The sequence below is a fragment of the Mastigoproctus giganteus genome, chromosome 12 (genome assembly GCF_048544385.1).
Source record: "Mastigoproctus giganteus isolate SK-2022 chromosome 12, ASM4854438v1, whole genome shotgun sequence".
NCBI lineage: Eukaryota > Metazoa > Arthropoda > Arachnida > Uropygi > Thelyphonidae > Mastigoproctus > Mastigoproctus giganteus.
This window is the reverse complement of record NC_143586.1, coordinates 167,159,515-167,185,418: the sequence shown is the minus strand read 5'-3', so window position 1 is coordinate 167,185,418 and position 25,904 is coordinate 167,159,515. Positions and strand designations below refer to the sequence as shown.

General features: G+C 39.0%; 1 protein-coding gene across 1 annotated transcript in view; it reads right to left on the bottom strand.

Annotated features, from left to right (window-relative positions):
* Nucleotides 1-25,904, bottom strand: part of alphaCOP (coatomer subunit alpha) — a 222,021-nt gene that overhangs the window by 52,832 nt on the left and 143,285 nt on the right. The window contains exons 7-8 of the mRNA XM_090386490.1: nt 12,103-12,327; nt 7,156-7,318 (exon numbers count right to left, since the gene is read on the bottom strand). Of these exons, the coding sequence (XP_090242616.1) occupies nt 7,156-7,318; nt 12,103-12,327 (388 nt within the window). The remainder of the gene's footprint in view (nt 1-7,155; nt 7,319-12,102; nt 12,328-25,904) is intronic.

Genomic DNA, 25,904 nt, shown 5'->3' with positions numbered 1-25,904 from the left:
AGTGTGGCACATAATCATAATATTTAAAATTCACCGTGATCAACAGGAATTAAAGCCACAACCGACTTGTAGATCATGATTGACTCGTTGGCCACCCCTGACCTAGAGCATCTATTAAGCCATCACTCCAGAAAGGGAACTCTCCTGTCATAGAGAAAGCATATTAAATCCTTTGCAGCTGCAATATCCAAAATGTTGCTGAGCAAGTTCTATCCACGTAATCTGAGTTCAGCTTGACTCAAAGATTTTTGTCTCAACAAGGTTGACTCTCTTGGGTTGATATGTATTCTCCATCATTGTTGTACACTTTCATTTGTTTAACTTCACAAAATGGCATATACGTCTAAAGTCTACGTTTATTTTAAATGACCTTTAAAATTTTAAATATGTTTGTATGTTCTCAGAGTCCACACGTAAAAAATGTAAATCTACCATACATACCCAAGAAAGGGTTAATATTAGTATTGGCCGCATGGTGCAAAAAAGCCTATGGCTTATGCTGCACCAGCCAAAAAAAAAAACCGAATAAAACAATGAAAAAAAAAAAAAGTAAATAAATAATAATAATAAAATAATGATAATTAATAAAAGAAAAGGAAATTAAACCTATCATCCTATGCACTTCCCTGCACCGAAGGTACTATCCAGATGACCTTTGAATTTCCCCAAACTGTCAGCCTCTACCACCCATGCAGGCAACTTATTCCAGTAATTTATAACTGCTGGCTAAAATAAAACTTCCTGCAGTCCAATCTAAACATTTCCCCCTGTAACTTGAATTTATGTCCCCTAGTTCTACCATAATTTATAATCTTGAAAATTTCGTCCTCATTCATTTTATTGATGCCTCTCAGAGCCTTAAACACCTCAATCAAATCTCCTCTAAGGTGTCTAGTTTCCAAACTCTGCAACCAACATATTCGAAGCCCTTTTGCCAACCTCACCAGGCGAGTTACCTGTCTTTGGACCCTTTCAAGAAGCTCGATGTCTTTCTTTAGGTGCGATCTCCATACTTGAACGTAGTACTCCAAGTGTGGTCTAACAAAAGCCTTATATAATGGGATTATCACGTTCCTATCTCTACTTGCTTGTTTTTTTTTTTTTTTTTTTTTTTTGATTTTTATTGGCGCATTAGCTACTAAGGCTACTGACCATTCCTGACCATTCGCATTAGCTCTAAGGCTACAATGCGCCAAGACCAATCTCTACTTGCAAAAGTTCGATAGATCATCCATAGGACACCATGGGCCTTCCTTGCAACCTGTTTACAATGCTCAGAGAAGTTCACGTCTGACCGTATCGTAACACCCAAGTCCCTTTCCTCCAGTACTGGGTTTAATTGAACTCCACCAAGTGAATAAGTTATTTTGGGATTACTGTTTCCCAGGTGTAATACCTTACACTTTGTTGGACTAAAGCATAGCTGCCATTTTTCTGACCATTCCTGAAGTCTATCTAGGTCTCTCTCTGAAGAAGCTCAGCTTGACAGTGATCATTAACTACTCTACCAATTTTAACATCATCTGCAAATTTAGACATCACGCCTTCTATCCCTTCATCGATGTTGTTTATGAAAATAAAAAACAACAGTGGTCCTAATACTGATCCCTGAGGAACCCCACTTCTTACATCAACCCGATCTGAGGAATAGCCATTTATCACAACCCTCCGCCTCCTGCCCTGAAGCCATCCTGCTATTCATCTAAGGATTTTCCCTGTGATTCCAACCTGTTCCAGGTTATAAAGCAACCGCTCATGTGGGACTGAGTCAAAAGCTTTGCTGAAATCTAAATAAACAATGTCGAAATTATTCCCTAAATCCAGCTCGTGAGTGACCCTTTCAAAATAGCGAACCATGATTTGTTAAACATGATTTTCCCTTTGCAAAACCATGCTGAGTATCCTTGAGAATTTCAATTCGCTCCAAATGATCCTGAATTCCACCCTTGATCATTGCCTCACTGAAGTCAGACTGACATGTCAATAATTTCCCACTTCACTCTTAGAGCTACCCTTATGTATGGGAGATACATTTGCACTTTTCCAATCCAAGGGAATCTCCCCAGAGTCTAGTGATGCTCACATAATTAACCTCAATGGTTCAATGCACTCACTTGCCACCTCCCTTAAGATTATAGGGTATATTCCACCAACTCCAGGAGCCTTACTGGCCTGTAGGCTCGAAAGTTTTTTCATTAAATAATCTTGCAAAATTTCAATATCATTAATTACATATTATTCAACTTCGCTCCCACAACTTCCCACTGTCACAAAAGGTTTTTCATTTGTAAATATCGATGCAAAATAACTGTTGAGTTCATCTGCAACGGCAGCTGGTTTTTTTAATACTATCCCCTTTCCCTTACGTAAAGGTCCGATCTGGTTTGTCCTGCTCTTCTTGGCATTTATATATGTGAAGAATTCTTTATACCCCCTCTTTGCTCTGTTTGCTAGTGATTTCTCATAAACTGCCTTTGCCTGTTGAACCTTTTCTGTGGCTCTATTACAGATCATCTTGTAGCTGTTATAGGCTTCAATACTTTTTGTTGCTCTGTAACCTTTCCATGCCACCTTTTTCTGCTCAAGTAATGTGGCAACTGCACTATTCATCCAACTTGGAACCCTCCTCGTGGAGTATTTTTTTAATGGTAAATACGCATTCAAGGCATCTGTGATAATGTTTTAAAAGCATACCACAGTTCAATGGTATTCATTCTCTGCACGATATCTACCCAATTAATAGAGGCTATGTAGTACCTTAAGGCATCATAATTTCCTTTTATGAAATTAAAACCCATTCCTTTGCCTTTTACTACTGCTACCTCTCTAATCATCATCCACCGTAGAACTCAGTGTCCCTTCCTGCTACTGGTTCCACTACTGTCAGCCCTGTTATGTCATCTGATTCATGGGTGATGATGAGGTCTAAGATATTCTTTTCTCTAGTACTTTCCCTGACACGTTGATACAAATAACAGTCATCTAATTGATTTAAAAATTTTGTTCCCCATGTCAAATTTCCTTCCCATTTACTCCAATCAATTAGAGGCAAATTGAAATCACCCATAATAAGACATTGACACTTACTTGCCCATTCCATTTGCATGTAGAGGCTTTCATCATAATCTTCACAATCAGCTGGTCTGTATATTACTCCTACTTGCATTATACCTTTGTTTCCAACTATCTCGCACCATACAGATTCTATACTGGCATGTGAAACGTCTGAATCCGGGAAAGCTATCGTTGCACTCAGGCTGCTTCTGATAAGAAGCATTACCCCACCACCCCTTCTATCTACCCTATCCTTCCTAAATACATTATACAAGCCGTACTGAAACATCATCCCCAATTTCTGGGTGGCACCACATCTCCGTAAGCCCTATTATGTCCGCATTTCTTGTTTTAACCAGCAGTTCAAATTCACTCATTTTATTGACGACACTTCTAACATTACTATATAAACAATTAAGACTTACTGTTCTTGTATATTTAAAAACCCTAACACAACCCTTGAAGTTTTTTAGGCTCGCTTCCCTGGAATTAGCTACCCGCTCACTTGAAACGTTTCTGCCCCCAGAACATCTAGATAATATGTCCAGTTGGGGTAACAGATAAGAACTCTTGAGGTATTGCAAGAGTTACTTTGACCAATATTATTAGATAAACACGTGTCAGTATTACCCACATCCCCCCTAACTAACAGTTTCCCTGAACCTTTAAGGTATCCTCAATAATACTGGCAAAAACTTCTGCACCACCTTTGTTTAAGTGTTTGCAGATGATGCAGAGGTTGGCAGGGCGGTTAATGCCAATGAATCAAGATATATTACTGCAGCAAAACCAACCTAAATGAATTAAGCAGATAGGCTGAGAAGCAGCAATTGAGGTTTAACATAGGGGTAACAGTAATCCCAGAATAATATAATAATTAGGTGGTACCACATTCAAGGTGATGGAGAACGAAAGAGATCTAGGGATAATTGTACAGTTTGTTTTGACATTAAGTTTTCTGAGCAGTGCAGATAGGCTGCCAGAACAGCTTGTGGGATTCTGTCAATGATATAGAGGAACTTTGGCAGCTGGCATGTGATGCAAGAAAGCAAGTGTATGTGCTTATGCAGCATCAGCCAAAAAAAAAAAAAAATCACACCATTCCCTCCAAATGCCTGTCCAGTTCTTCCTTAAATTTATTCAACCTATCAACTTCCACAACGACGGAAGTTTGTTCCAGCAATTTACCATCCGCTGGCTAAAGGCAAATTTCCGCACATCTATTCTACATCTGTCCTTTCTTAATTTGAATTTATGCCCCCTTAGGTTTGTAATCTAAACAAGTGGAAGGATCCCATCAGAATTCAGCATGCTCAACCCATTCAAGGCCTTATACACCTCAATCAGATCACCGCACAGGTGCCTAGTCTCCTGCCACTGCAATTTGCAGAACTTAAGCCTCTCTCGGTAAGAGGATCCCTTCATTCCCCTCACCAATCTTGTTGCCATTCTCTGTACACGCTCAAGCAAATCTACATCCTTCCTAAAATGAGGGTGATTATCCCATTCTATAAAGGCAATGATGGTTAGGCAGATTGAGTACTGCATTCAGGTGTGGAAGGCTCATTTTAATAAAGATGTGGATTTCTTGGAATGTGTGCAGAGAAGAGCAACCAGGATTTGTCAAGAATGTATAGGGGTTCTTTTACGACAAACGACTTCTGCAAATTGAAGCACTTGGAAGCTATCCACTTGTGAAAGACCTGATTGAAGTGTTTAATTCTTTAAATGGGTTGAGTAAACTTAATGATGAATATATTCTAACTTGTTTTTTTTTTTTTTTTTTTTTTTGATTTGGTAGTTGTTGGCGCATCGGCTTCTGTGACCATATTGCACCTCCCAAAGTTTTTGCAGTACTTTGATCCAAGCCCGAGGCGGGAATCGAACCCACGACCTTTGGGTTGCCGGGCAGGTACTTTACCCACTCGGCTAGCCCGGTCGGCTTCTAACTTGTTATCACACAAATTCAAATTGAAAAAGGATGGAAATTTGCATTTAGTCTGAGAGCAACTGATAGTTGGAACAAACTAGCATCTGGTGTTGAGGACGTGGATAATTTGAATAAATTTAAGGAAGTATCAGTGAACGGGAGAACAGATGAGGCAGGTAGCAATTATTATTATTATTATTTTTTTTTTTAGGTGATTCTGTATAAGTTTGCATTTCCTTGTATCATTTGCTAGTATGACTACTACTACTAATAATAATAAAAATATTGTGGAGGATGAGAATATCTGTTCAAAAAAGTAATCAGATCATGTTCGTTCAGGACATATGTTGTATTAATCTTGAAGCATGATCTGATTACTTTTATGAGTGTACTGTGACAAAGCAGTCATTTTCAGACATATGTTTAAATTCTGAGAAGTCTTCACATGCAGTTTGAAGTAAAAGTAAACGAAAATGGATGGTGCATTATCATATTGAAGCAACCAGTCCCAAAACTGCCAGTTTCACCACAACAATGCACTATTCCCCACAAATACTACACCATAATAATAGTGAAGCAACCAGTTCCAAGACTGGCTGCTTCATCATGATAATGCACCATCACATTCATCACTATCTTCACATTCACCAGTTTTGGCTCCATGTGTCTTCTCCAGATGCATTATCATTTGTGAAGCAGACAGTCTTGGGACTGTCTGCTTCACCATGAGAATGCACCATTACATTCATCACTATCTATACAAAGCTTTTTGGCCAAATATGAAGTTATCAAGTCCAGCAATCTACACATTCACCAGTTTTAGCTCCATGTACCTTTCCCCCACTCCTCCAACTGATAAAATTCCCAAAAGGATGTTGATTTAATAATGTACAAACATTAGTACAGTGGACCCCCGCTTTATGATTGGTTTTGATTGAATTTTAATTCTATTAAATGGCAATTCTAATAAGCAAAAATAGGAAGAATATTATCCGCCAGCTATAAAAGTAAAAATATAAAGCAAGATTTACACTTTATTACCTTACCAATTAACAAAATGAAAATAAATTTATGCTTACGTACATAGCTTAATTAATACTGTAATATGTACATACTAATTAATTGATATGTCTGTTCACTGACTTTTTTTGTTTTTTTTGGTTGTAAAATTTAAAACAAAAAAGATAAGCTATCAATAACAAATAACACGGCATGCACAAATTGAAACTAACACGATACGTGCAAGTGAGATACGGAGTAACAAGTTTACAAAACTTAAAAAATAGGAATGAAGAGAACATTCTCAAAATTTATTTATGTTTTTTATATGATTGAAGATTTCATAGAAGGAGAAATGCATTTCACCATAATAACATAAAAACCCACAGAATTCCAGGTATCGGTATTATTGCAAATGCAATAAGATCGAGTTGACTACCCGTTGAAAATAGACTGCACTAACAGAAAAGCCCAATAAACCAGGAACTGCAAATTATTTTTAGTTTTATGGTTGTGCCCTCCAGCAACGTGCTTTAGAAAAATATCACACAGGCGTTCAAAATTGATTCTTATAACCGAACATATGATAATGAAAGTGTAGTGTAGTGATTTGAATTGTTTTTCTGTGCTTTGTACTCTTGCCACTTGAATGAAAAACTCCAGTTATGCATCAAACTAAAAGTTGGCTGAAACTGACCTGAAGCAAGCAGTTATGCAATTGCTTGCTTCACCCAAGCAGTTGTAACAAGTGGTTATACAACTTTGTTTTAGGAAAGCAAAAAAAATTCTAAGTGATATGTATTGTCATCTATTAAATGGCAGACTGATAAAGAGTCAGTCCTGTGAACAGAAATCGAGAGATGAAGGAAATTATACGAGCAGTGTTCTACAAAGCACATTCAATCAGCATATGCTTTGCTGTAAGGGAGGGTGTGGTAACAGGTACACTGGGGAGTATAATATCCTGTGAGCAGAAAAAGGTTAGTCTTGAATATTCAACTGTCATCTGAGCAGACAGAAAGAGGCAATCCTTCTGATCTCCTCTATACCCATTGTCACTTCCCTTTTGGAGGGAAGTTGCCTTGGTTAAGTACTCCTGATCTAGTGTATCATTTCACAATTTCAACTTAAAACTTTCAATTTAAAAGAATCTGGAATGTCAAACCACTTACCTCCTCATACTTTCTGTTTACTAGTGCTAATTTAAAACGATATTCAGTCGGATCAATCCCCAATACTCGTGGCCGGCATTCTCGATCCAAGCAGTAAACACTGGTATCTTTTACTCGAGTGATGTATATTGGAACATCCAGAGTTCGAATAATACCATGATCTCTATTAAAAATTGTAACCATATTATCAATAAAGAATTACAGAAATTTTTCTACAAATAATAAATATGTTTCAACTAGGGCAGCCAAAAAAGAAAATAGAGGTAGTTTCTTTGATGTAACTGTGATGATAAACACTTCCTGGAAAATAACAAAAGAATTAATGTAAAAAGATCCAAGTGAAGTATGGACCCAGGAATTTTCTGAAAGAAACTACATAAGAGCTTTGTTTTCTTAATTTCTTTGTTATAAGGCACAGAGCTTATAAACACAACTCACAATAATCTAAATTTATTCAATTTTTCTAAAATTGTTTATAAAAGTTATTGTAAGCTTGCTTGAGCAGCTATTTTTACAATACATCTTTTATTTTCCATGCAGAGAAGTGTTTTTCTTCTCTACAGCTATAAATGAAGTATCATAATATATACGAGATCTACATGCTCTCTTGGGACAAATAATGCCTTCAGCATTGGCCACACAAAACTGATGGTACTGAGAAGTAAAAAAAAACAGCCTATGATCATCAGCTAAGGTGTCTCAGAAGAATGTAATGTACAATGATCCAGCATCATCAAAATGTTCCTTTTCTCTAAAGTTATTCTTCCATTCACTTTCAATAACCAAGTCCAAATAATTTTTACCAAATCAAAAAAAAAAATAAAAATTTGCGAAGTGCTTCTATGGGCTTCATAATAAATTTTGCAAATCACTTCTATGGGCTCCATAATAAATTTTGCAAAGCACTTCTATGGATTTCATAACTGAATGCTGGTTAACTACTTTATGGCTTGGAAAATCACCCAATCACAAATGGTGCAGGTTGTTTGTTTGTTATTTGGTTTTTAGAAGCATTAGCAACTGAAGCCATATGCGGTGGTCATTCCCTGATCTTTCCGCATCCTCTGTATTTGGTGGTCACGGGCTCGAACCCTGGTCTAATCAAGAAGCGTGTGCTATGCACTACTGCTCCTGCCCACCTGGCTATGGAGGTGCCAGGTGCAGGTTGTTCTGCCATCTGTACTACGACATAGCCTTATAGCAGCAAAAGTGTTTGGTTTAGGAGGCTTGTCAAGTTTAAAAATGTCCTTTCCCTCATATTTTTCAAGAATATGACCATAACATAACCAATCTATAACCATTTCTTTGTGAGATGTGTGAAATTGTGAAATGTTTAGCAATGAGTCTCATCCAGACTCATTACAAAACATTTCAATTAAGTTATTCCCTAAATATTTGGAACCAACCATCCACTGCTACATTTGAAGTCACTAGTTTCATGTTGGACAGCTAGATAATTAGCCTTTTCTTGAAAAAAAGTAGTCATGAAATCAGTATATTAAATGCATGCACTTGTTACCACTCAGAAAGTTTTGTTTTAAGCTTGTCATGTTTTGCACCGCAAGTTTGTTCCCTGATTTTTACAGCTGGAGGATTGCAAGCTTCAGTTTTCTGTTTTTCAATACTGTAGACAAAATAAACTGCTTATCAAAAAGTGTCCAGACATCTGTTTTCCTAGTTTACTGGACTTTTCCAGATATACAAGAACTACCTCAGAGTGTATATAAGGAAGGAAGGCATATGGGCACACTAGTTAGTTGTTCTTGTCATGGCACACAGAGCCAAGCTGACTGATTATGAAGGGGGCATCAATGTTGGAGGTCACATTACCGACTTAACTCAGAATTTCTGGCATTCGACTCATAAAACTGCTGACAGCCTATAACACAGAAGTTGACAGAGGCTAACATTATCACGAAATTAAAATGTGGTGGTACCACCACTGCCTAGCAATGCAGAGATAGATCACATATAATAGATCACAAATAATGTGCAGAGATAATAGCAATGCAGAAATAGATCACATATAATAAGCCCCCAATACCTTGGGGGCTTATTATATGCGATCAGAGTTTAGTAGGATGCTAGTACGACAACCTAGTTGGGTATCGCTGAAAAAACATCAACAAAGAGTTTAAAGTATCAGTAGGGGTTGAGTTCTATATGAACGCTATGTACAGACCCATAGTTTCATGGGAGCAGCAGTTCATAAGCCAAGCATCATGAACTGCAATCAGTGGTCTTACCTTGCATGGTGCAATGAATGTAATTAGTAATCAGAGCAGTAGAAATGAATTCAATGGAGTGACAAATCTCACTATCCTATTCTGGTCAGAATAGGATATAATGAGATCTAAATAAGCATGGAGGATGGCTAGAGAACATCTGCTCTCAGAGTGCATTCTGCCAACAATGAAGTTTCAAATTGGGCATTTGGAAATGGAGGGTAGTGTCTACTAAAAGTACAAAAGAGATACATGCAGTATTTCTCATGGTAAGGCTGAGGACCTTTGGTAGTACGGAGGGAACTACAAATGCTGATACTTACCTTAACATTTTCATTAATTCCATGTTCCCTACATGGAACTGTCCCGATGTGGCAGTTTTCTGGTACAGACACATGTTTATTTCAACAGGATAATGCCACATGCCATACCACCAGTGCTGTTGAAAATGGTTTCATGGGAATTTCAACTTTCATACATTTGTAGGAATAAATGTACAAAAGTTGGAATGGATGGTGCAGAATCCCGATTTCAACCTCATGGAACACCTATGGGATGAACTGGAACATCATGTGAGTGCCAGGTCAACACGTCCCACATAAGTAGCTCAAGTGGTCAATATTCTGCAGGAGGAATGGAAGGCTGCTACATAACTGAAATGAGTGACAGTGACATCAATGTGAAAGAGATACATGTCCAAACATTTTTTGGAGAGTAGTGTGTGTAAAGTGAAGTATTCCTTTGCAGTGTCTGTTTCACTTCATTCTATACTATCAATATCTTCTATAATTTTCAGTTTAATTTCCAGGCTTAATTCTCTCCATTTACATCTTCTCATAACAACTGTTACCTGAGGTTTAATATAAACAAACTTTAAATTAACCATAATTTAATTAATCATTTTAAGAAGCACTGATTTTTTAGAATTTACTAAAAGTAAATTCTGAGATGTCAGTGCTACATTTCTAGATAACACAGAACTGGGTTTTTATTTCTCATGTGATAAAAACAGACTGTAATAGAATTAACTGAAATTTGTTATAAATGAATATGTTTTCATAGAAAAGACTATACCAGTGATGACAAACCTTTTCTACCCTGTGTGCTACAAACATAACAATTTTCATTATAATTTTTGCTTTGGCTTATTTTTGTTGTCTTTTCAACAAATGATAAAGCATTTGGGTTAAGGTGCTGCTGCTGCACCTTAACCCAAATGCATTTGTAGGAATAAATGTACAAAAGTTGGAATGGATGGTGCAGAATCCCAATTTCAACCTCATGGAACACCTATGGGATGAACTGGAATATTTCATCCCATAGGTGTTCCATTAATCGAAATTTACTATCATTTTCTTACAAAATTAATTGCTTAACAAACACACGATCATACTTGTTGTCTTAGACTGAATGACATCATATTCCTACTGCAAATAGCTCATTCCACCTCATCCAAAAAACATAATTTTCAATCAGGATGAGATCCAGTGAGTGGAACCATTCCCAAATGATCTGTGCCTTGTGACATGGCATATTATACTTCTGGAAATGTGCTGTTACCAGATGAATAAACTTTGAGCACAAAAGAATACACTTGGTCATAATATTCAAGTAAACTGTGACATTTATACATTGATACACCAGATCCAGAGACCTAACAAGTGTAATGGAAACATCCTTTTCCACTTCTCATGTACCACTGGTGTTACTGTAGCCACTGTACTTGTAGCTGTTCGATTTTAGCTGACAAATATGAAACCCAGCGAGGTCATCTGCTGGTTACCCCATGTGTGACAGGGTCCAATGCATTGTGCATTCTGATATACCCCTTTGCACTCCACTCAAAATTATTCCTTGCATCTAGTTCTCTTGTGATGACTGCATTTAATCAGATTGGTCAGCCATGATCTACCTTTAACAAATCTCCATTTCCTTATGAATCTACTCCTATCAAAATGATCTTGCATTACTTCTTTAACTATTGGCTCCATTTTTTTTCCTGACACAGAGGCCAAATTTACAGGTCTGCAGTTATCTAATTCTCCCTATGAACCACCATTGTGAATAGGAGATACATTTGTATATCTCCAATTTGTAGAGACTTCTGAATCAAAGGATGCTGTTATTATGCCTAAAGGTTTAACTACCTCTTTTGAACCTTGTTTTTATGTAACTGGACAGTTTCCATCAGCCCAAAGAGCTTTTTCACTTTTAGCTCCAGCAATTTCTCTACAACTTTCCTTTCCATTATTATTAAATCATTCAATTCCAATTCATAGAGAGATTTCAGCTAACTCTGTCTTTTAACTTTTTCATATGTGAGTAGCTTATCAGCAATCTGTACAGGACACCAATATTTATGCCATTTATATCTAGTTGGCCAATTTATACCTGTGCTAACATATCCAAACATATTCTTGCTACTTTTCTTCGCATTATTAGCCAAAGATGTCTTTACAAAATCACTCTGGGTGAATGAGTGTTGCCATAGGCAAACTTTTTCACATACTAACAGTAGGAAGTGAAATGTCCACAACCTCTTGCAAGGAGGGGGACACCTTTACATAGCAAAACAGATTTGCAGTAGGGATCTACTGCAAATTTGTTAGGACATATAACAAATTCCAGAACACTGAACGTAGTACATGTATACATATACAAAATACAACAATAAAGGAGATAATAAAAAAATCATAATATTTAAACAGAAAATAGGACATACCCATTTGTTAAAGCATATTTGATATGATTAGATGTTGTATAGATAAACACCCCACTATCGTCCCATGCACCACTCTTGACCCGAGTATTTTCCTGAATAGTACAGAGCAAATCCATTCGGCGATTGCAAACGTTAATAGCATGTTTACTAAGGAAGGCTACATGACTCATATCAGAACTCCAAATTACATATTTTACTTTAGGTGCCTTTACTGTTGCTACAGACCTATAAAATAAAATAAAATAAATCTCTTTTAATGCATTCACATATATAAGTTTAAACAAGAATGAAGATAATTTTTTTATATAAAAAACTAATTTAATTAAATTAATATTAATATAAACTAGGGGGCTTTGCCCCCTGCTCGCCAACCCCGTGCACACTTTTCTTATGTAATATGTAGAGGTAGGATGGAGTAAGTCAAATCTTTTCTACACAAAAGACACCTGTCAAAACACAATGATCAATATCTAATCTAATATATCAGGGGTGGCCAACGAGTCGATCACGGATTTAATTTCGGTCGATCACAACGAATTTTAAATATACAGTCATCCCTCAATTTGTGCACCTTGTGCAATGAAATTTATGAGATGGGAGATCGCAGCACATTTTGAAGGAAAAAAGTAGATCGCATCACAAATTAAGTTGGCCACTCCTGTAATATATAAAAGAAAATAGAAAGTGTAAGAAAAAAACCATAAAAAGTAAAATTATGTGAATGAAAGTTATTATTAATTGCATGTTCTATCTTAGCCTCTTCACTGGACAGACTGATGGCTATGCAGGCCCTCAGAGGCCTCATAGTTATCCAAGCTGACACCATGCTGTTGCTTTTCCTAGCTGGCATGGTGTGGGATACTGACACTGGCCATTAGGGTAACCCCCAGGCAAATGTGGGACAGCTGCAAAAAGCACGCCCCACCATAGGAATTTCTTTCCCTATGTTCTTTTATTCCTACCACCTAGGGTGGTTGAGTCTCCTTCCCCTTGGGTGGCCCCCCTTTCCATGATGGCTCACCCCACCACCCACTTTCAACTCCCACCCTCTGGACCAGGATGTGCGTCCTGTACCAGGGGTTCCCTTACTGTCTCCCCTTTCAAATCAGGCATGTGCCTCCAACTATTGCCCCCTCTGTTCCCGGCTCCTTTTGTCCCACCCTCTTCCTATCTCCCCGTTATCTTCTTTCCAATAAAAAAAAAAGGTGTTTTTTTTTGCTCTCCTTGGATGCCTAGGCTACACCAGGATTCACCACGCCAGAGCTTTCTTCTCTCCTAATGTGTCCTGACCCACCTCCCTGGGGCCGTGATGGAAACTGGAGGTGTTAGTGGCTCTCCACAGGTCTCCAGGCTAAGTGGCCAGAGGAACAACACAACCCACACTAATACTTCACAAAACACACATTCTGGCCTTATGCAGAGTATTGTATTTTACACAGAGTAAAAATGGGGAGTTGGGGAAGACCCCCAGTGCCACCAGACAAAAAAACAGTGTCACTATGATCAATAACCTATGTAATTATTTACCTGTGCATTTGTAATGCTGTTTTGTGTTGTTTTGGTTTTTTTTAAGGAGCATTAGCAACTAAGGCCATATTGCTCCGGGATATGCGGTGGTCATTCCCTGACCTTTCCGCATCCTCCATATTTGGTGGTGATGGGCTCGAACCCTGGTCTAATCAAGAAGCATGTGCTATGCACTGCTGCTCCTTCCCACCTGGCTACGGAGTCGCCGCATTTGTAATGCACGGCATTCTCAACGTTGAATAAATATCATAATGTAATTATTTACCTGCGTTTACATAGGTCACTTAGGAAAAGGCCTTTTGCATTGGGTTTCATAATGCATGAGGAATACTGAAGTCCAAAAAGCAGGACTAAAATATTTCACTGAAATATTTACAAACTATACAAATACAGTCAGTCCTCGTATAGCACGACAGTTGTGTTCCTAGAAACTCTCGTGCAATGCAAAATCGTGCAATATAAACAATAGGCCCTATGGGAAAAATAGGGTTATGTGCCGACTACCCAAGGTTGAACACACATTTGTAACCAAAACATCACCAAAAAACAAATAATTGTAATAAAATACTTACGTAATTTATTACGACTATTACATAATAAATTATTGCTAATGCTTTTGCTTCTATCGTAAGCAAACTTGTTTTTCGTTTCATTTTCTATCCAAACAGATGACAGCCGTTCCATCTCTTCCAATTCTTTGTGTCTTAATCTAATGGATTTTAATTACACTTTGAGTTGTTCCTACTATGAAAGTTGTTTTTATTTTCTCTGCATTCTTAGTAATTCTCAGCGTTGCCTCATTTAGGTTTTTAGCACATGCAATATCATATGGTCTTTCATTTCGCTCAAAGCGTTTCACAATTTCACAATTTTTCTCTATCGACAGAGGTGGACGGGCCTTACCAGAGAAACCCTGGAGGCCAGGGTGATTTTGGCCATAAACCATAGTATGAGGCCACTATAAATTTTTCCGGGTAAGAATTTTTGACCTAGTCTGCCTCTGTTTATCGATATTGCTTTTCTTTTTCTCTCTGAATCTGCAGTGTCTTCACCAGGATGCTTCCTTTTCACACCTTTTAAGTATTTTACTTATTTTTAGGGAATAAAGCACAATTACACTTGATACACATAAACAAAGCTGCGTGCGTGTAGCAACTGAATAAACAACACCGTAAAGGCAGAGATACACTATTAACTCCTCACATTTTATTAAAGCACATTTCTAGGGGTTACTACCATAAAACAATGAAAACAATTTCCAGTTGCATTTCTGCTAGTGGAATCTGTTATAAGCTGGTAGTAAACTCGATCTAATTGCATTTTCCATTATACCGATAGCTGGAATTGTGTTGGTTTTTACATTATTATGGTGAAATGTGTTTCCCCTTCACTGATATAAAAAACAAATACATTTTCAGAATCTTCTCTTCATTCCTATCGCGTTGCATTCGGTTGGGGTGATTCTGCATTCGACTGCCATTTCTTGTAAACACAAAGGCGAATCGTGCATAAGCGAATTCGGTTCGTGTTATATAAGATATCGTTCCCCTATTTATAAATCATGTATGATCGAATTCGTGTAGTGTAAACACGTGTTATACGAGGACTGACTGTATTTAAATTTAATGTAATAAGAGCTATTATATGCTCAATATCTCCTACATTTTTATAAACTTTAGTAAATAACACAGGGATTAACTTGATCTCTTTAAATTGCTTCTTTTCAACTTTCTTAGTCCATCACGTAAAACAATTAAAATACAATAATAAAATGAATAAAATTCATTTTAATATGTTCCATTCAATAGCAATTCAATAATCCAGAATCATCATTGAAGCTCCAACTCGACTCCAAAAATATTAACCTTGACACATCTACAGCATAGGAAAACATTATGTCAAAATTACAAATAGATTAAAAACTAATATAAAATACGTGAAGACAGATTTCTTCTTCCTTAAGTCAGACAAGTACTTTTCGATGCCTTGTGTTCACAGGATGGAATGAAACTAAAATTACACCAGTGTGTTTGTATTTAAAATAACTTTAGCTGCTCTCATCACGCATGCATTCATAGGACCAATCATCTGATATCAAAAAAGGTCTGTGAATGTTAACTGAGTTTTTAGAGTTTCATTTCAAGGGTTTCGGCAATAAGCAATTTATTATAATTATGCTGAATATTGATTATTTTGGCTTCATTAAAAAGAAAAGAATGCTCTACATTTACAGCATGAAATGCTAACTCTGAAGTGTTTCCTCTCGTTGCATGTATCAAAGCCTCATGTTTCACGCAAAAATCCAACAATCCCTGGGTAGATCCAATATAAGCCGAGTCACAGTCCAATACCCCCAAGTACATTGGATCTGCTCGGGAGGAGTTGCAGACTGCAGTTAAAACAAACACACCTTGACCTCGTACAGAAGCACTTAACCTCCATTTACAGCAGACCTGGCAAGATATATGGGCTAACTCCACTAAAGGAGACATCACTAGGAAATTTTTTCCACATATCACCAAGGTATATCCCAAGTCTCCTTCATGGTTCTTTCCCGACCTGCATGCAACTTTCATGCTAACAGGACACGGATTCATCAGATCCGTGTCCTGTTATTGGGTCCTTGAGGTTGTCACAGACATTCTCTCAGATATGCCAGACAAGCTGTACTTGCTACCTGGGAGTCTAAAACGCTGATGGAACTGATATTCGGGTGACACTCAAGTCAAGTGGACCCAATTTCGGCGAAGTCCGGACGGTCTGTGACAGCCAAATCCTCTGCTTGCACCTTCACGATGGTGGGACTGTTAGTAATCCTGGGTATAACCTCCATGCACAAGCACATGGTGGGTGACCACCCAGGTGTGAACCAACGTAAGTAGGGGTCGAGGTGTGGCGCCCACACTACATGGAGGAATGCCGCCCCTCTATGTTACCAGGCAGTACTAGGTGGTAGATGACTCTCATCAACTGGTGAAATACCACCACTTTGCTTATTGGAGGCTTGAAGTGGTGGAACCCATGTTTAGTCTCTAGAGCTAAGTTCCGGTCAACCCTTCCCTATCTCTTCCATCATGCAGTATGATTGATGACTCTTGAGGTTATGATGAATGTCGTGGCGAGATCCAATATTCATTACATTTCGAGGGTACAGCTCTAAAACGGTTTTCGCAGGGCGGCCGCTAGTCAGTACACCGGACTGAACCTATTGGTAACCCTCTAGGAGGCTTCCGGATCAGCTAGTGTATAATCTTGCTACCTCTACTCTGCCAGATAGTGACTGGAAGGAGTCCGAGTAGTGTGTATGCGGGGAACATTGTCGAGGCCACGTTATGTCAAGGATCTGGGTATATTCTTACCACATGTATGCCATATCCAAAAATTTCATTACTTCATACAGCATGTCCCACCCACTTTTTCTTACTATTGAATACACCATGAATTGTCAAACTAATAGAACAAGCTTATCTGCGAAAAGATCTAAACCTCCCAAGGACTTCCTAATTCATTTCACAAATATACGTGGTCTCAATTCTAATCTAAACGATGTCCATTTCCACTTGCAGTCTGCCAAACCACATGTACTTTTTCTGACAGAATCTCAGTTATCGGTTGATTCAACTACTGCTCATCTCAGATGCCCAAATTATTCGCTGTATGATTCCTTTCGCCTCAAAGGTGGTACTTGTGCATATGTCCGTTCTGATATTCCCTGTCAGAGACTTGGCAATTTGGAATCTCCCCTCTTTGATCTTCTCTGGCTTAAAATCTCTCTACCTCATTGTGTCAAATTCATCTGTTGTCTCTACCGTTCTCCCAACTCCACTAATCACTTGGAGCTCTTTGACTTCCTCTCGTTGCAACTTGACTTTCTCCAGTCCAACTTTCCTAACAGTGAGGTAATTTTCCTTGGTGATTTTAATGTTCACAACTCCAGCTGGCTTCCGTTTTCTAGTCACACCGACCCAGCAGGTCGAGATGCTGAGGCTTTTGCAATTACTAATGACCTAGCACAGATTGTTCATTTACCTACAAGAATACCGGACAACCCGAATCATACAGCCAATACGCTTGATCTTTTTCTCACAAACAACCCTTCTAAGTACACGGTCGAAGTAAGAGGTCCTTTAGGCACTTCAGATCACAACTTGGTGATTGTCTCTTCTCCAATGGAACCTTTATCTCATGGCTATTCCCAACCTCGTGTTGTTTGGCATTACAAGAATGCAAAATGGGATGACCTGCGAGACTTCTTTTCTTCTTTTCCTTGGTCGGATTACAGTTTCAAAACTTCTGATGTCAACGTTTGCTCAGATCGTGTCAGTGAAATTATTCTTGAAGGAATGGAATCCTTTATCCCACACTCCACTTTAAAATCTCGTCCTTTATCTAAACCTTGGTTTTCCAATAAATGTGCTAAGGCTGTTCAAGAGAAGAATGTTGCATATCGTAATTGGCTTGTTTCTAATTCTTCAGTTTCATTTTCTGCCTACACCAAAGCTCGCAACAATTGTAAAGCAGTTATTAATCAGTCCAAACTAGAGCTTGAACAGGCTAAGAGTAGAAAACTTGCTTCTTGCCCTAATTGTAGCCGAGCATTCTGGTCTTTTGCCAAAGCTATTGGCCGCAACTTTTGCCCATCTCTGCTTCCACCTCTGTCCAAACCAGATGGTTCTGTTGTCACTTCAGCCAAGGATAAAGCTGACCTGCTAGCATCCCATTTTTCTTCCAGCTCATGTATTAATGAACTTTGTAAAACACCTCCCACCATTCCCAACACGGTCCATTCAATGCCTCCTGTGGTCTTCCGTCAAAAGGATATCAGAAGGATTTTGATGAATCTTGATGCTAAGAAAGCTCCAGGTCCTGATGATATTTCTCAACTTGTTCTCAAAATCTGTGCTCCTGAACTTACTCCTATTCTTTGCCGCCTTTTTTCACTTTCTTATTCCAAAGGTGTTTTTCCTTCTGCTTGGAATTTTGCTCATATCCAGCCAGTTCCTAAAAAGGGTGACAAATCCCTCCCATCCAATTATCGTCCCATTGCAATTACTTCTACTCTTTCTAAAGTAATGGAGAAATCTATTAACCGGCAACTCTTAAACTACCTAGAAACCTTCGGTCTGATCAACGATCACCAGTATGGATTCCGTCAGTGTCGATCCACTGGTGATATCCTGGCTTATTTTACCCATTTATGGACTACTTCAATGGAAAGGTTCGGTGAAACACAAGTAGTTGCTCTTGACATCTCAAAGGCTTTTGATCGTGTTTGGCATAAAGGTCTTCTAAACAAGCTTCCATCTTATGGTTTGCCAACTGTTTTTAGTAATTGGTTATCCAGTTTTCTCTCTGATCGCTCACTGAGAGTGATGGTAGATGGCTCTCTGTCTTCTAACTTCTCCACTAATGCCGGTGTCCCCCAAGGTTCAGTTCTTTCCCCCACTCTTTTCTTCTTGTATATTAATGACCTTCTTCCATTGACTGGAAATCCTATCCATAGTTTTGCCGATGATAGCACATTGCATTCAACTTTCCGTTTTGAGAAATCCTGTCCTGCTCAATCAGCTTCAACTTCTCGAAAATCTGCTACCAATTCCTTAAATGCTGATCTTCAGGTAATTCTCCAGTGGGGCAAAGACAACTTAGTTGATTTCAACCCTTCTAAAACTCAGTCTTGTCTTATATCTCGCAAAAAGAATTCTTCTGCTCCTATGCTTATCTTTAGTGACACTCCAATTTCTAGGCAAAAGGATATATCTCTTTTGGGGATTACCCTGACTTCTAATCTCTCTTGGCACAAGCACATTACAAATATTGCTTCCTCTGCATCTAAAAAACTTGGTTTTCTCTTTCGCTCTCGGCGTTACTTTTCTTCCAAACAGCTGCTCACTCTGTATAAATCGCAAATCCGCCCTGCCATGGAATATTGTTCCCACATTTGGGGTGGTGCCCCCAAAACCTCTCTCAGGCTTCTTGATTCCATTCAAAAGAGGGCAGTTAGGTTAATTAATGACTCATCTCTAACAGAGTCTCTCCACTTGCTTTCTCATAGATGCACTGTTTCTGCTGCATGCCTCTTTTACAGATACTTCCATGGGCACTGTTCTTCTGAATTGGGTTCTATAATTCCCGCTCTCTCTTTCAAAACAGTCCGAACACGTGCCGCCACCAGCTAACATCCATTTACTGTCCAACTTCAAACCCACAGAACAAACTTTTCATCTTCCTCATTTATTCATTCAACTGCCGTTTTCTGGAACAACCTTCCTTCATACGTATTTCCTGAAAATTACAATCCACAGAAGTTCAAGTCCAATGTCAACAAATATCTTCTTTCGTCTTCTCAACCTCCAACCCAAGCACGGTACTAAGTACTATAGGTTCTAATACCTCTCGTGTTTGGGGTTCACATAAAAAAAAAAAAAAAAAAAAAAGGCCAAGCTTTCAAGTCTTGGAATTATTGGTGATCCCTCTGCCACTGCGAAGAGCTGAAGTCACCTAATGTATGAGGACCTTCACTGCATTCCGATTACCAGAATTAACTTCAATCCGAAACAACAGGAGCACTACTTGTTGGACAGTGACAGAGAGTACAAGACCTTCTCGCAATACTGCCAGGAGATCTTCACAACAAGAAGATCTCTACCATTAGAATGACAACATATACCTGACTAACTCGACTCGCCCAAATTCAAGCAGGTCGGTCAACCTGACTACCATCAATATTTGGATGGGACCTCCGTCACATGAATTATTTAACACTGTTTTGGACCTTCCTGATTTAGACTCTTCACTAACTCTGATAATATGCAGCACTGCTGACCCAGCGACTAAATGGACGGAAGCCCTGAAACCGCTCCCAAGTCAGATTGCACTGAATGTACGTCCCTAACTTTGACTTACCAGATGGGGACAGAATCCCAGGAGAGACCCCCTACTAGTGACACAGTAAAGTGATAACCACACCCCTAACAACCAGACCTGAAAGCTATGAACTTGTAGTGACCAGTATACATGGGACAGGACACATGACGTGTGATATTCAGTTCTTGTGTGACCACAAGAACTGACATATCAGACTCTGACAAAGAAGACAGGATGGGACCTTCGTCACAAGTGTGACACTCCAAGAGCACAGCTAAGCTGCTGCTATTAGGCCTTCTGAGCCATGCTCCCTTGCATGGTTCTTTACTTCCACTCCCCAGGAGAAGGTGACTCCTATTTTCCCTCTGGTGGGGTATAGGCCTGCTCCACTGATTTCGGGGCCATCTTCTCTATGGACCCCATTGTCTGTCTTTCCCTCCCAGCCTTCAGCTCCCCCCGCCCTCTTACAACTAGCATCTAAATCATCACTAAATTGAGCCCTTCACCCAAAAACGTAAAACTTAATAACATGAAATCGCATAATTAGTACTCCTTTTGGCTGACACATAACTGGTTTTTTTTAGGTCCTATTCACTGAAATCTCGAAAGATTAGATGGCAGGACCTGCCAGAGTAAATAACTATAATACTGGTGTACCTAGTCTGCCTCCACAGGGCAAAGTGTGGGCAACATTGGGACCCATTAGCTAAATGACCGGAGGAACTACAGTACATGATACCCACCACACACACACACACACACACACACACACACACACAAAATCCATATACCTTTAAGCCTCTGGCATTGACAGTGTTCTGTTTCACACCCATAATGTATATAACGCAAAGATGGAGGAACCCCTGTTGCTGTTTGACACTAAACACACTCTACACTCGGTACACCGGCAGTATCTGTATATTTTATTTTCACCACATTAAATTTTAGTACTTCATTCTTTCACCGGAAAGGCAACTTTCTGTTTTTTTTATTTCACATAAAATTTAGCAGTTTTTATATGCAGGAAGTCCTGATTGCTAGTTATTCCTAGAATCATGACAGATGGACAATAGTAGTAGTAGAGCATGTGGTGCAAGAAAGCAACTAATACCCCTTGACCTGCTCTGGCAGCCTGTCTGCACTGTCAGAAAACTTCATATCTGCCTGCACAATTACCCCCAGGTCTTTTTCATTCTCCACCACTCTGAGTGTAGTACCACACAATTGGAACATTTCTCTGGAGTTACTTCTACCCATATACAGTACTTTGCATTTTTCAATGTTAAACTTCAGTTGCCACTTCTCAGCCCATCTGGCCAAATTTTCTAGATCTTGTTGCAGTAGCATACTGTTATTAACAACACTGCTAACCTTTGTATCATCTGGAAACTTGGACATTACGCCTGATATACCTTCATCAATATAATCGATAAATATACAAAACAGTGGGCCCAACACCGAACTCTGTGGAACTCCACTAATAACATTAGTCCACGAAGAGCAGCATCCATTGATTACCACCCTCTGTCTTCTCCCACTCAACCACTTTTTATCCATTGTAGCAACTTACCCTTAATACCATACTGCTCCAATTTGTACAGTAATCTTCAATTCGCAACAGTGTCAAAAGCTTTCCTGAAATCCAAGAATATGATATCAAAATTATTTTTTGCATCCAGTTCCTTTGTAACCACATCATAGTATCCAATCAAATTTGCCCGACAAGACTTCCCCTTAACAAACCCATGCTGTGTCTGAATTATTGCTGCAGTCTTGTCAAGATGATCCTGCAATGCATCTTTAACCAGTGACTCCATTATTTTTCAGGGAACAGAAGTTAAACTAACTGGTCTGTAATTACACATCACCCTTAGATCCCTTTTGTGAACTGGGGTCACATTTGCACATCTCCAGTCCATGGGCACCCCCCCCCTGAGTCCAAAGAAGCTCTCATAATTATGGGTAAGGGTTTGCTTCTTGTTGTTATTTGGTTTTTAGGAGCATTAGCAACTAAGGCCATATTACTCCGGGGATGTGTGGTGGTCATTCCCTGACCTTTCCACATCTTCAATATTTGGTGGTCACGGGCTCGAACCCCAGTCTAATCAAGAAGCGTGTGCTACTCACTGCTGCTCCTATCCACCTGGCAATGGAGGCGCCCAGGGGTTTGCTTACTTCCTTTACCACCTCCTTTAATATAACTGGATAGATCCCATCCACCCCATGTGCCTTTCTTATGTTTAACTACAACAATTTTTCCTCCACTTTGCTCTCAGTTATTACAAAATCATTAAGCACCCTTATAGTTTGATAAACTTCGATTTTCCTCCCGTAATTGATTACAACTTTGCCTATTGCCAGTGAATGTTTGATTTCTGGAACAAACTTCCCTCTGCCGTTGTGGAAATGAACATCTTTTTTTTTGTATGGGCAGCTCCTAGAACAAAAGTTCATTTCCGCCTCATTGCTCAGTTCAGTTTTTACAGACTGTCACAGTAAGGCCAGTATGTGTTGTGTAAAATAAAAAAAAAAAAAAAAAAAAATTCATCTCGCATAGGAATATCCCATGCTGGATGGAGATAAATTAAAGGGAAGGCGAGTGAGAGAGGGGAAGAAAAAAAGTTTTTCATCCCACACAAGAGGATGAAAAACAATTTTATTCCCCCCCCCTTCTTTCGTTTATCTTCATTCAACATGTGATAAATTTTTTTTTACAAAACCACACACTGGCCTTACCTTCACAGAGTCTAAAAACTGAACAGTGCAAGGAGGCAGAGATGAAGTTTTGTTCTAGGAACCACCCATATATATATATATATATATATATATATATATATATATATAAAAAACAGCTGTCCACTTCCATAACAATGGATGAAAGTTTGTTCCAGAAATCAATCACCCACCGGCTAAAGGCAAAGTGGTAATCAATTAAGGGGACAGCTTGAATAAATTCAAGGCAGAACTGGACAAACATTTGGAGCGAATGGATGGGTGAAATGGGAACTTTTTTTTTGTCTGATTCTGTATAAGCTTGCTTTCTTGCATCATATGCCTCTACTTTTATGCTAAATGCTAATGGTATAACTCCTCATGTGTGAATGTAGATGCAAAATACTCATCCAGATTATCAGCTATCTGAGCAGGATCATCAAAAGTCAAATCATCGATATCAAGTGAACCAAACTGATTCATCCGCTTCCTTCTAGAGTTTATATAACTAAAGAAATCCTTGCTGTTTTCTTTGCATCCTTTGCCAAAGATTTCTCGTAATCTGCCTTCGTTTGGATAACTTATTTTGTGACTTGATTACAGACTGGCCTATATCTGCCATAGGCTTCTGTGTCACCTGATAATTTATATGCATCCCATGCATTTTTCTTTTCTGCCACGAGTCTTATTAGTTCATCTGACATCCATTTAAGTCTACACCTTGAACAGTATTTCATAATCAGTATGAAATGCCTAGTAGCTTCCACGATTACTTCCTTGAATGCTTCCCATAAGTTGGTCCCACTGTATACAATTTAAAAACTGTCTGAGACCACTATAATCAACTTTATGAAAGCAAAAACCCTTCCCTTTACCCCTGATGGTAGTAATAGCTTTAAATAAATCCCACATCAGTAAACTGTGATCACTGCCACCCAGTGGTTCCTTTATCTGCAAATTCTTAATGCATGAATAATTACTGCTGATAACCAGATCAAGAGTATTACGCTCTCTGGTTGTCTCTGTAATGTGTTGCTGTAGAAAACAATCATCCAAAAAATCCACAAAAGTCTTGCTAGTGTGCAAGTGACCAACTCACAAGTTCCAGTCAATATCTGGGAAGTTAAAACCCTGAATCATTAGACAACCTCATTCACTGGCCTGCTCTATTTCTCTGTTTTTTTTTTATGAAAACCCCAAACACGAAAGGTATCAAAACCTATAGTACTTAGTACCGTGCATGGGTTGAAGGATAAATATGGGGGGAGGGGGATGCCAGAAACTTTGCTCTAGAGACTAAACATGGGTTTCACCACTTAAGCCTCCAATAAGCAAAGTGGTGGTATTTCACCGGTTGATGAAAGTCATCTACCACCTGTACAGCTGTTCATTCTACTCATCAGAGTCATTAGGCCTATAACACCTCCTACTCTCATTTTTTCTTTCTCAGTGCTTATATCATCACACTAAACTGACTTAACATTGCACTGACCATCTTTGTCAACTGGATGCACTTCCTTAGAGTTTGTGTTTCTTAACTAACAGCATAACCCCCTCCTCCTTTCCGTACATATTGAACTCCCCAAATTCCATTTCTGCACTGCTTATATCAGTGTAACACCATGTTTCTGATATCCCAACATAATGTCTTTACCAGCACTTCAAATTCATCAAATTTATTTACTATACTCCTAGCATTGTGTACGGGTACCTATTATTATGAAGGTCTCCGTAGCCGAGTGGTCAGGAGTGGGAGTGCAGTAGCCCACGCTCTTTGAGTAGACCGGGATTCAAGCCCCTGATTGCTGAATACGGTTGATCTGCCAACCCGCACTGGACCAGCGTGGCAGATTATGGTCCAGATAATGGCTGCAATTTACCTTTTACCTATTCTTATTCTTAGTTACCCTAACACAGCCCATGTATTTATTTGTTTCGTGATGACTCCCACCAGTTCCTGAAAAAAACCCCAGCACCCTACTCTCCAATCTAACAAAAGCAGTGCAAGAATCGCTTGCACCTCTGCCTGCAGCTGCTTTTAATCTTTTAGTCTGTGAATTCCCCCAAGCTGGCAGTTTTTCAACCCACCTAACACTGCTTCAGATAAATCAGCAAATATTCTTGCACCCCTTCTACTTAAGTGTATCCCATTCCTGTAGAAGCAGTCTCTGCACTGTTAACAAGCACAGACCATGTTGAGAAAAATTCTACCCAGTGAGCCTTGCACAATCTCTCCAGGGCCGGATCGATTGACAAGGCTCTCGTCATGTACTCCCTCCTATCAAGTCTGGGCAGAATTGCAGACACATTCAAATTTAACCCTAACTGATGACTTTTTTTTCAACATTGACTTATACTTGTTAATTAAGTCTGCAGATTTCCTACTCTTTCTTACTGTCAGTAAGAAAGAGTACCAATGTGTACAACAGTATCACCCTTTGTGCCCTTAAAAGGTAAACTTCTGCCCCTGGCAGATATACCCTGGTATATCTGTGTTATTCCACCTATCTTTTTACACAATATATTACCTGTCTCCCTGACACTGGAGTCACCAACAATAACTATCTCCTGAGGAGAGTAGTGCATTCTGCCTTAGAGATTACCATTGTGTAGTCTGATGCACAATGGGCTGTTCAGCCTCCATGTGTATTGACCTGCATGTGACATGTATTGCATCCTCATCTTTCTTAAAGAAA